This window comes from Gopherus flavomarginatus, chromosome 7, assembly GCF_025201925.1.
Source record: "Gopherus flavomarginatus isolate rGopFla2 chromosome 7, rGopFla2.mat.asm, whole genome shotgun sequence".
NCBI lineage: Eukaryota > Metazoa > Chordata > Testudines > Testudinidae > Gopherus > Gopherus flavomarginatus.
In genome coordinates, this window is record NC_066623.1 from 12,257,271 (window position 1) to 12,268,717 (window position 11,447).

The following is an 11,447-nucleotide window of genomic DNA, read 5'->3' on the forward strand; positions in this document are numbered from 1 at the left end:
GGTGGATGAAGTAATATCTTTTACTGGATCAACTTCTGTTGGTAAAAGAGGCTCTGTGTAGCTTGAAAGCTTGTCTCTTTCACCAACAGAAGTTGGTCCAGTAAAAGGTATTACTCACTCACTTTGTCTCTCTCTAATATCCTGGGATCAACACAGCTACACTAGCACCACAAAATGCATTTGTGCTATCAGAGCTAAATCAGAATAGTTTACTGTCTAGCCCTAAATGTATACAATTGGCTAGCCAACAAAAACAATGGTAGTGCAAAAAAACTGAATGTAGTGTAAAATCAGAACACACAATTCTTTTTCATGCCACAGACACAGGTCTAACAATTGGCTGAGAAATGCAGAATTAAAATTATAATGCAGATAATTTTAGTTGAGAAAGATTAGGCAGAAAGCACAGTCTTGTTTACTTTAGCAACATGTAGCCAGATAGTTTTGCTTCCTAACAAACAAAAAATCACTGTAGACAAGCACCAATAAAATTATTGACCCTCTCCAAATTAAAAAACTGATATTGGCCTATTTCATCTTCAAGCTTCAATAGTAATAGACAAGCTACATGGTGGAGGTAACACCAAGATCAGATACAGCAAAAATAACTGAAAATAGCCAATGTGAAGGGGTGGCTAGCTGGGATAACACTTCAGACAGCCCATTCCTTCCTCTCAACGTGTCACATTTCTGTGGGATTGAAAGTAGAACTACGGCTAGCTCACTTCCCCCTATAGAATAGGATTTATCTGCCTTGGCAGCCTCCTAAATCCCTCCTGTCTGGTTTTACACGTGCTCCATAACAGGTACCACTTTCCCCCTCAACACATTGATCTTCATGTGGAAATAAACTCAGAACAACATGGTGATAAGAAAATGTTTTTTCTATTGCCTGTTTCACTAGTTCAGATCTGAATAAGCACGGTTATTGTGATTTATTTGGGGGAACTTCAAACCAACATGTAGAACAAAGGAATAAGCAAATCAGTCAACATATAAATAGCTCTGCTGAATGCCAGCCAAAGGTTCCGTTATGCTGTTGAGCAGTAGCAGTATTAAGCAGCGGAGCAAAACTCCCATGCAATTAAGATCCTGTTTACATGCAAATGTCTTTAGTAATAAACACAGGGAGAGAAATACAGAAAAGAGATACACAGTCAAAATACATAGTCCCCAAGTTAACTAGCAGGTGACCAAAACAACCCAGACATTGTTAATAAATATGAAGCAATTGCTTTAGACTTGGGCTTCCTGAGTGCTGCTTTCACTGTAGAAAGTGAACCCTCTAAAGAGAACAGTAAACCGAGGTCAAGATGAAACCATGGGTAAAACTAGGGTTAGGATAACTGCTAGGATTAGAGAACTGCCAAATGCCCAGGGAAACATTATGAGATTAGCATCGTTTCTAACTATGTCTTCTTACTTCTTGAAGAATGACATTTGTAGTATAACAGGATTTTTTTGCTTAGTTGTTTTGCCCCGGTTTCCTCACTTGAAATCAGTCATGGCTATAACAAATAACTTATGCAGAGAGAATGAGGACTCCAACTGAGAGCAAAACAATGAGGTGGCGCATCACCAAACTGCTGCAGAAGAAGCAGGCGTGTGGGCTGAGGCTATTTTTGTTCAACATTCAGAGTTTGAACAACAGAATGTATGGGTACATTTTATTTAAATTTTAAAAAACATAAGTAATACACAGGGATCAGTCTTTATATAGTATATATAGCTCTGTTGAGAGCACACCAGTTCTGTTGTGTTTTCACACTACCAAGTCAACAAGAAAGTGACACAATGTAAGTGATGCTTGGGGTACGGTGAAAAGGACCTCTAACTGAATAAGCAAAAGATATAAATCACTGACACTTGCACTCTAATCTCCATATTAGAAATTGAATAAACGGTACTAATATAACCCCAAACTTGGGACCCTGTTCTTCCATTCATATGAGTGGATTTAACTGCTTTCAAGCATTTGAATAGGTAAGAATTAAGTAAGGTATAACCCTGTGTGGCATACCCCACGATATTATAGGAACACAGAACGGAAAACTTTTGTGTAACTACTGTATTGAGTTCTATAGCCATCACGGCACTTCAGAACCAAAAAAAACAATAAGTTCATGGCAGAAGATAAAAGTAAAGAAATAAACACAGAGATCTGTGAAAATGTCTCCCATTTTGCTATAGGTATCCATGGAGCGACTAATCACTTCTGCAGGGATTCCTGACAGTAAAAGAGCAGCAGTTAATACCGTAGTTTTCATCTTCTTTTCACTCTAAACATCAAAAAACAAAAACAGTGATTACTAAATTATTTCATCTGTCACAATCCAGTTCTGCTTAAAGCAACACACCTACCTTTAAGCCAATACCTGAATATTTTTCAAATGTTTATTTGTTTGAATTGTCAGTATAGACAATACACATTTTAATTCCCTTCTGAAGTCTTGTATCCATTCTCTGTAATTGTGCTCTAGGATTCTGAACATTTCTCTTATTGTCCTTGCAGAGGATTCATGCTGAGATGGCTCCAATAGTCTCCCAAACCTCCGTGGGAAATAGGGAAGTCTGAGTTAGTTTAGCTATGCTGGCACAGACATAGCTTTTACTGGGAAAAAAATTTGCTTTTGCTGGTATAGCTTTACCAGTTCCCTCTATAAACTACACTGACAAAAGCACTTTTTTTGCCAGTATAGCTGCATCTACACTAGGACTTTTGCCATTATAAAAATGTCAGATATTATATCCCTAACTGACATTACTTTACCAGCAAAAGTTTCTAGTGCAGACCTGCTCTAAGTTTGGGAGGCTTTCATCTATCCTTTCATTTCAAGCTATCCAATCCTATTTTCTATGCTCAAACTACCACTGTCTGCTAATCCTGTGGCAGCAAGTCCAGACAGCAAGACTCAGCTTCAGCAGTAAATGCCACTGACTCCTAGGGAGGATACAATCTTCTCTCATTTTTCTAGAGACCATGGATATTGCATCTCCCAAAGACTGACAAGGGAAGAGTGGAAGCTCACTTGGTGTGCCATGACAGGTTTCAGAGTAGCAGCTGTGTTAGTCTGTATCCGCAAAAAAAACAGGAGTACTTGTGGCCCTTAGAGACCAACGAATGTATTTCAGCATAAGCTTTTGTGGGCTACAGCCCATGCTTATTTTGAACTGTAAGCTCTTCAGGGCTGGGACTGTCTTCACTTGTATTACTGAGTTAAGATCAATTTGATCATGTCCTCTTGGGAATCTGAGATCTTGATCCTTTTCTAATGCAGAAAAATTATTTAGTTTAAAACCTGACCCCACATGTGGACTCCAGCAAGAGCAGCTGGGACTGCTACTTGATTGTTTTATTCTTTTTTCTTAGAGATCCCAGGGAGCAGTTTTGGGAGGGTGCTTTTCTGCTCTGAGGATGATCTCATGTGGGATCCCGCAGGTTTCTACTATGCACAGAGAGCTGAAAAGACGGCTAGCAAGGAGACATGGAATGGACAATACCCACTTTGCATTTTCATGTCATCCAACCCATAGCGTGATCAAGCATCTTTCTGTGTCTGACTGAGACTGGTGCATGAGGAGAGCAAGCTAGTTTACCTCAGTTTTATACCCTTGAGCTTTATGACCAGCTGGGGCAAGAAGCCAGGAGCTATAACAAAGACTAATCAGATTGTTTGTCCTCACTGGTTGTCACTCAAGGGTGCAATCAGTAGTCTTGTTATATTAACAGTTGCTTCTGGATAATTCCAACAGTGATGATCAAAACTGCTTTCCCCCCACCCCATCTTTTTCTGGTTAGAGTGTAACCATCTCTTGATGCAACCCTGCTACTGTAATCAATGCCTTTATCATCTCTAAATTAGATTATGATAGTGTGCTCTATTTAGGGCTACATCTTAAATGCATTTGGCAACAGCTAGCATAGAATGCAGCAGCTTACTTGCTAAGCAGCTTCTCCCTCCATGAACACACAAACACTGGCTATCAGCCTGGTTTCTGGGTCAAGTTCAAGATGCTGGTTTTGACCTAATAAGCCACAAATAGCATGGCACTTCTCTCTCCCCATGCAATATTGCTTCAGATATCATCAGCACAGGTGATCACGCTGGTGCTCCATCAGTTTTCTAAATGGAACTGCTGCAGAGGTCTCTTAAGAAGGGACATGACCATCTTCAAATTCACTCCCTTCTCAGTGGTCTGAAATAGTTTGAATCTGTTGACCATTAGGAGGTCTCGACAATTCCATCTCTTAGAACAAGCAATAGGAAAGGGCTGAGACTGTAAGGTTAAGGTTTTTGTAGGATGGGTGAATTGGCTACTCTCTGTGTTACAGGTTGTGGTTTAAATTATTTGTCAAGGGTCCTAAATTCTAGAATAGATGTCTGTTCGGCACTTTATACTGACATTCATTTTTGGGAAGGCAATATTAAGTTGTGTGAAATTTCAAAATGTTGTGATCTATTACGGTTTAGTATTGCAACTTACTATTGTAAGTATAGGTAAACCAAGCCATTTATGAATATTTAAAACACAGTCTTATACTCATGGTATCCCAAGGTTTTTACAAAGCAACAAAAATGGACACTGATAGCAGAATGACCTGCGTAAGTATTAGTAATTATTTACTAAGCAATTAGCTCACACAAGATTAATCATTATATTTAAAATGAGAGAAAGGGATTTGCCCATCTCCTCTCAAAATGTGCCAGGAAAGTAGTGGTTTAAAGTATCATTGCAACATACACAATGAACGGTAAATGTTGTCAGCAAGCATATTATTTTCAAATTCAAAAAAGTCACATCTTAAAATATTACAGTTAAATAACTGAATTTAGAATCATGGAAACTAGAGCTAAAAAAATCTAATGGGTGATCTAGTCCAGGTACTCTAATCCAGGATGGATCCCCTTAATACACTGTCTGGCATTTTCTGCAGATCAGTTTAGAATGACTTCTTGAAAGTTCACTGTTTTCAATTACATACTTACCTAAGAAAGCCCAACCACTCATTTATTCCTATGGCCTATAATTAATCTACTATTCCTTTGAAAAGGAACATTAGAATTTTAAACTATGGATCAAGTATTAGTTGACCTTCCCTTACAATGTAGGCTGACAAAGACATCAGCTAAGCAGTCACTTAATTGTAATTAACCAGTACAGATATATAAAACAAGGGATACAGTTTCCTATTGATGAACAGGAAGTTAGGCATGTAAATAAATCCTCACATTTCAAAGTCTTCCACCTTGACTTTTGCCCTACATTTAAACAGTTATTAGTAAGTGAATTCAGTGACCTTGAAAATGAAGGCCTAAGGTTCAGTTCACACTGAGGGGAAAAATTCTGTTAGCTCGAACATCTCACGCACATCATCTGTGGATGAAACCACACAACAGTGACCGCAGATAAGTACTGTATATACTTGTTCATTAGCCCGTTTATTTATAAGCTGACCCCCCCCAAATGGATAGGTAAAAATAGCAAAAACTGCATGACCCTTTCATAAGCCGACCCTGTATTTCAGGGGTTGGAAAACTTTTGGCTCTCGGCCTGTCAGGGTAAGCTGCAGGCAGGTCATGACGTTTTGTTTACTTGGCACATCTGCAGGCATGGAGCCCCTCAGCTCCCTGTGGCGGCGGTTCGCCGTTCCAAGCCAATGGGAGCTGGGAATGGCGAACCACGGCCACAGACAGCTGAGGGGCTCCATGCCTGCAGATGCCCAGGTAAACAAAACAACAATGTATTAGATATTCAATTCAATGATTCCATAGAGTTTAAAATCATCACATTTTGGTGAAGACCCATCTATAAGCTGACCCCACTCTTTGATACGTCCCTTTTTTACCGAAAATATTCAGCTTATGAACAAGTACATACGGTACTGCATGGATGGAGGGAAATGCTTCACAACACAAAAGAACTACTAATGTCCTCTTCTGATCAGATACTTCCAATGGTAGTATGACTAAATGTTCACAAGGCACAAGATCAAGACAACAGAACTCATTTTACTCAAGGGTTTAACAGGATTTGAATTAAGGTCCTGACAATTTAAAGACTAGTGCATTAATCCATAATAATAGGTGTCTTTCATTTCACTACGTTAAAATGAAAGGGGGCCATATTGACATCAATTAGTCACTTAATCCTGTTTGTAAAGTACATTCTGTATTAGCTGGGCCCATTCTAAACCATTCTCACAAAAGTTTAATTTAAAATCTTTTAATTTGATCTTTTCTGAGTACTGATCTTACCTTTGGAAAATATTTGGACAGTCCCATATATGCAAGTTGTAGAGTAAGAAATGGTGCAAATATTGACTGTGAAGATTGAAGAGAAAACATAAAAATTAGTTAGACAAACAAGGATAATTGAGGAATCACATGAACTTATTCTTCCAAGGAAAATGCCATGTGTGTGTAATAAAATTTCAGTCACTGCACTGCAAAATAATTCATGGAAAATAACAATTTTTATGAACACTGGTTGCCTAAATAGATAAATTTAACCACTAAGGAGGAATAGCTGCATAAATTCTCTTAGGCTCTGACCCTAAAAGGAGATAGACATAGGAGGCCTTACAGACTTACCAAAGATCGTTGCCACAGTTACAACATCAATGTTGTCTAAAGTCAACCCAATTACTCAGAAGATGGTACTCTGTGCTACTACATACTTCTAGATGAGATTCCATCTGGAGACACGAGCAGATGCTTGAAGCATTCTGGTGCTAATGTTCTTAGTCTATAGGAAACGAGGTTATAGTTTGCACTTCTCTCAACTGCTACCTAGTGGCTGCATTACCCAGACAGTGCAGGTTCTGAGATGACTGTCTGCCTCAAGGTGGTAATGACGGCTCAGGGCTTATATAAGAGAAAAAGTTCCCCACTCATCTAGTCACCATCTACAGACAAGGGTCATGATAAATTTCATGTTATCTCTAGAAGAGAACTACTGTGGGATTTGCAGCAACAAATATTTTTCTGAACTCACCAAATGCTTGCACACAAAAGCCCTAACTCCTATGGCAAGAAGCGCACATCCCACCAATCTAAAAATGCGAAAAGAATCAAATTCCTCCACTGCATTCCCATTCTCTTGACTAGGCTTCTCATTTATCAGCTGGTTTCTTAGCTTCATAGCTTCATCAAATCTTGATAAGTATTGATCTAATCCATGCCGAGGTGCTCTCTGTGAAGCTTCTGATGTCAGATCCCCTCTGCTACGATGCCGGAGCTCACTGGTGCCATTGTTACCGAGCTCGGGAGTTTTACTGAACAAGTCCTTCTTATCTCCCTTGAGCTCTATAATGCCACTTGTGTGGTCAGATGTTCCTGCCAAATTACAGACAGAATCACCAAGCACAATTCGCTTTGAAACTGCAGGAATAGGGAGGGAGTTCGATTTCTCTTGCTCATGTTGAAGTTTTGATTCTGTGTGACTTTCATCATCTGAAGAGGAGAAACAAAATGTGAAGCATGTTATTCCCACTGAATATTTAGATCAGCTTCTCAGTCTGCTGGATTTTGGGCATCAGGTTGATGTATTAAATCATTTTTGTGAAACCACAGTTTCAAAATTGGTAACAAACACGTTCAAGCTTTTCTTCACAGCATTTTATAAACAGTAATTAACTAATCTTCCTAAACCCCCTGAGAAGTAAATGACTATCAGCAGTCCCATTTTACAGATGAGAAACTGAGGCAGTGGTTAAGTGACTTGCCCTAAGCAACAGAAGGCCTCTGTGTTAGAGCTAGGATTAGAATTCAGGTGTTCCTGATGCCTGCTTCTATGCTCAGACCATTACACCATGTCTCCTGGTGGAAAACAATAAAAAGCATAGCATAAAGCCAACTTCGGCATCAAGACAAAAATCTGTTATCTTGACAGTGACTTCATAAGAGCCATACTTTTTTTTTTATTTTAATATATACACTTGCAATGGGCTTTAAGAAGCTCAATGACTCCCCTCTACCACCATACTGACTTCCACAGGTGCGTATGACACTTTCCAAAATACAAAATATACATTAAAACCCAGCAATAAAGAGTTTATAAAAATTGTAGCAGATGTTGTACAGACAATTGAAGAATGTAGTCTAAGTGTCAGCACAGCACAGTCACTCAGCAATGTAAAGTAAAAGCACTGGGTTTGAGGAGAGATTTGAAGAATGACATCTGGAACACAGGAAGCAAGGGGTTATTTCAAGCAAAGGGAGCAGTGTAAAAGAAACATAGAATACAGAGTAAGTGAAGCAGACAGAAGGACCATTAAGAACCATACGCAACCTAGAAGGCATGGAAGGAAAGAAGCCAAGATGCAGTCAATTGTGGAGCTGCAGAGTGCTAAATGAGGACAATGACCTTTCATTTGGTGGGCAAAGAGAAAATGCAATAAAAGGATATTCCAGTCATGGGTATTAAACCAGAAAAAAAACCTTTAAGAGTAGTATTTTTCATAATCAAAATTTAGCTTATTAATTAGAATGATTTATGAAAGTCAGCAAAAGTTGGAGACAAATACAAACTGGATTGTTTAAGTGAAGCAAACTGCAATAAGAGCTCTTCAAGGCTCCCGCTAAAGTCCTAGGGTGGCAAAACAACAGGTGGAAAGGTTCCAAACAAGGACTGTGACTCTCTGCCTGTGCTGACACTTGGGCCGCATTCTTCAATTGTCTGTAAAACATCTGCTATCTTCTTTAATGTCAATGTCAAGAAGGGGTTACTCCTTATAAAAGGCAAAGGGAATAAAGAATACTGTTAAAATGAAAGCCTTACTTACAACTATACATTTCTAATGCTTTAACTGTTTTTGTTTTTCTGTGTCTTTAATAAAATATTAAAGAGATTGAGATGGTGGCTACTATAATGGGAATAAACCAGTGATAATTTCACACAAAACCCCAAACACAACATTAAACAGATTAAGTGTGAACAGTGAAGAAGAGTTTTATCAGCATTCCTTCGTTGGGCCCAAGGAGTCCCCTAATCAACACAACAGGACACAATCCTGCCTACTCCTGTACAAGCAGAAAAATCCATTAAAGTCAATGGCAATTCTGTGCATAGAGTGCTTGCAAGATCAGACCCTTCAATTGTAAATTATTTTTAGGTGGCAGGAGGAGGACACAGACACACACACACACACACATTATTTTATGTGTATACAGAGTTATATACATCTATGGTGCTTTATAGATAATAACAACCCTAATACACTAAAGGGCCATGAAAAGAAGTTTAATGTGATTCCAAATATAAGAAACACAGAAGAAAAGAATATGGCCACAAGCAGCAAATCTCAGTAACACAGTAAGTTGCAGGGTGCAGAAGTCCCTAAACTATTTTACAGAGGGCAGACAATGCCGAGGCCAGTGAAAAGATCTCCAGATACCATCCCTCACCCACTGAAGGAAATCACACAGGCATCTGCATGCCGCACTGAGGTGTGTTCCTGCACAGCAAAGTGGACTCCTCCAACCCCTGCAGTATTTACGGGTGCGAGTTAGCTAGTATCATGTAAAAGCATGGGCAGAAGAGGAGTGAGGATGTAACTGCCACAAAAATACCCCATCGCCGATAGCAGAGTCATGCTCCCACCCATCTTGGTGGGGAAGTGTTTTCCCTGCTCCCGGAAAGCAGGAAGATGCCATCACTATACAGCCCGGAGCCCCTCGCCCTGCCTAGAAGCAGGGTAACAAGAGCACGGCTGCTGTGTCATACACCCCCAAAGCTGAGGGGCTAGCCACTGCCCCGCCTGCCCCTTTAACGGGAGGCGTATCCCCAGCAACCTCCAGCCCAGACTGGCTCCCTTCAGTGGCAGCGGTCCCCCCAGCCCCTTCCTCAGTGTCTTCCTGGAGGCCGCAGCCCCTCACCGTTGGCCTCCTGCCGGGCTAGGGCACCCGCCCCCCAGTGCCTCCCCGCCTCTTACCCTTCACCCCGCCCGGCCGGTGGAAGCCCATGATGCGGTTGAGCCTCTCCTCCGAGTTCATCAGCAGCTTCCTCCGCCGGAGCTCGGCCCGGCGCTGCGACACTGAGAGCACTGGGGGGACGCCCACGGGGCCAGGAGCCGACCCGGCCCCGCCGCCATCCACCACGGCCAGCGCCTCCGGCTCCATCCGCAGCAGAACCAGCACAAGCGCCTCCGCCCCCCACAAAACAATGGGACCTGCCAGGCCTCTCCACCTCCCTCACGCCTAGTGCGCCGGCGTGACCCCCGCCGCCATCCTAGAACCGCCTCCAACTGCTGAAGCAATAAGCGCCATCTTGGATGAGGGCAGAGGCCAAGGGAACTGGGAGTGACGTCCCGCCCCTAAACCGCCCCAACTCCGCGCCTTTGCGGACTTGATGCCCATAGTAAAGATGGCGTCTCCGGCCTCGGGATTCCCACACAAAGAGGGAGCGTGAGGGGAGGCGTGTCGCAGCAGCTCTCACCAGCTAGGTGGCAGGAGGGCCGGGTGACGCTGCCCGAGTGCACCACGCGGCTGAGGGGAAGGCCCTGGGTGGTTAGAGCCGGAGCAGCCACCTGCCTGCCGCGGAGGAAACGGCTCCCCAGGGGGAGGGGTCAGACACCGCGAACGCCCCCCACCGGCCGGGGGGACAGGCGCTTTCATACCACAGGCCCGTTGCGCCCCGGTCAGCGAGCCAACAGCCTGGCCGCGCGACCTGCCGCGGGCTCTGCCTAGCGGTGCGCGGCGCGGCCAGCGGGGGGTGAAGGCAGAGCGGCCCGGCCTGGGCAAAGGCTCCCAGGATTGTCCCGCGGCTGAGGTGTCTGCCTAGGGGCCAAGGTCATCGCCACGGCCCGGTCTGTGTGCCTCGGAGGTGGCACCTGTAGAGTCCCCCCCCCCCCCCCCCGCCAGACACAGGGCGCCTGCAGGGCCGGCGTGAGGAAGTGCGGGGCGCAAGTCGAACATTTTCGGGGGGGCCCTGGCAGGGATGACTAAAAAAAAAAAGTGTAAAAAAAAGCGTTTCATTTCTTCCATGTAATATTCACTTTCCGTAACTATATAAATAATAACATTGTATATTATGTACATTGCATCATATGTGCTGTTGATTGGTTATTAAAGATTGCTATTTCACATGTAGGTCCCACCACTCCCTGGGGGCGTGCACATGTGTGGGTCCCCGCTGCCCCCTGCCCCCCTCATTGAAGCAGGTGTGCAGGTTACTGGCCTGGGAACTGCAGGGCAGCAGTGGACATGGGGCTGGCTGGAGGCAGGGCAGGCGCTGACTGGAGGTAGGGTCTGGCTGCAGGCAGGGAAAGGGGCGCGGGGCTGGCTGGAGACGCGGGTGTGGGGTGGGCTGGCTTCAGGCAGGGCCGCAGGGGGATGCAGCAGGGATTGGCAGGGCTGGAGACAGAGAAGTGCAGAACTGGCTGGCTTCAGGCAGGGGAGTGCAGCGGGGTTGGCTGGAGACAGGACAGGGGGTTTGGGGCTGGGTGT

The 11,447-nt window shown here is 43.4% G+C and overlaps 1 protein-coding gene across 1 annotated transcript; it reads right to left on the reverse strand.

Moving 5' to 3' along the window:
• Positions 1 to 1,653: 1,653 nt before the first annotated feature.
• On the reverse strand, positions 1,654 to 10,551 carry CAMLG (calcium modulating ligand). The gene is made up of 4 exons (XM_050960907.1): positions 9,935 to 10,551; positions 6,997 to 7,454; positions 6,258 to 6,323; positions 1,654 to 2,279 (listed from the first exon to the last, which is right to left on the reverse strand). Exons 1-4 carry the CDS (start codon positions 10,119 to 10,121, stop codon positions 2,088 to 2,090), a joined length of 903 nt encoding a protein of 300 aa, XP_050816864.1. The 5' UTR covers positions 10,122 to 10,551; the 3' UTR covers positions 1,654 to 2,087.
• Between the last annotated feature and the right edge of the window lie 896 nt (positions 10,552 to 11,447).

Bases quoted from the DNA above. Each gene is read 5' to 3' on its own strand.
- CAMLG (XM_050960907.1), bottom strand. From the start codon at position 10,121: ATGGAGCCGGAGGCGCTGGCCGTGGTGGATGGCGGCGGGGCCGGGTCG. The intron at 7,455-9,934 runs GTAAGAGGCGGG...TCTCCTCTTCAG, and splicing joins CCGGCCGGGCGGGGTGAAGG to ATGATGAAAGTCACACAGAA. The intron at 2,280-6,257 runs GTAAGATCAGTA...TTTGATGTTTAG, and splicing joins TGTCCAAATATTTTCCAAAG to AGTGAAAAGAAGATGAAAAC.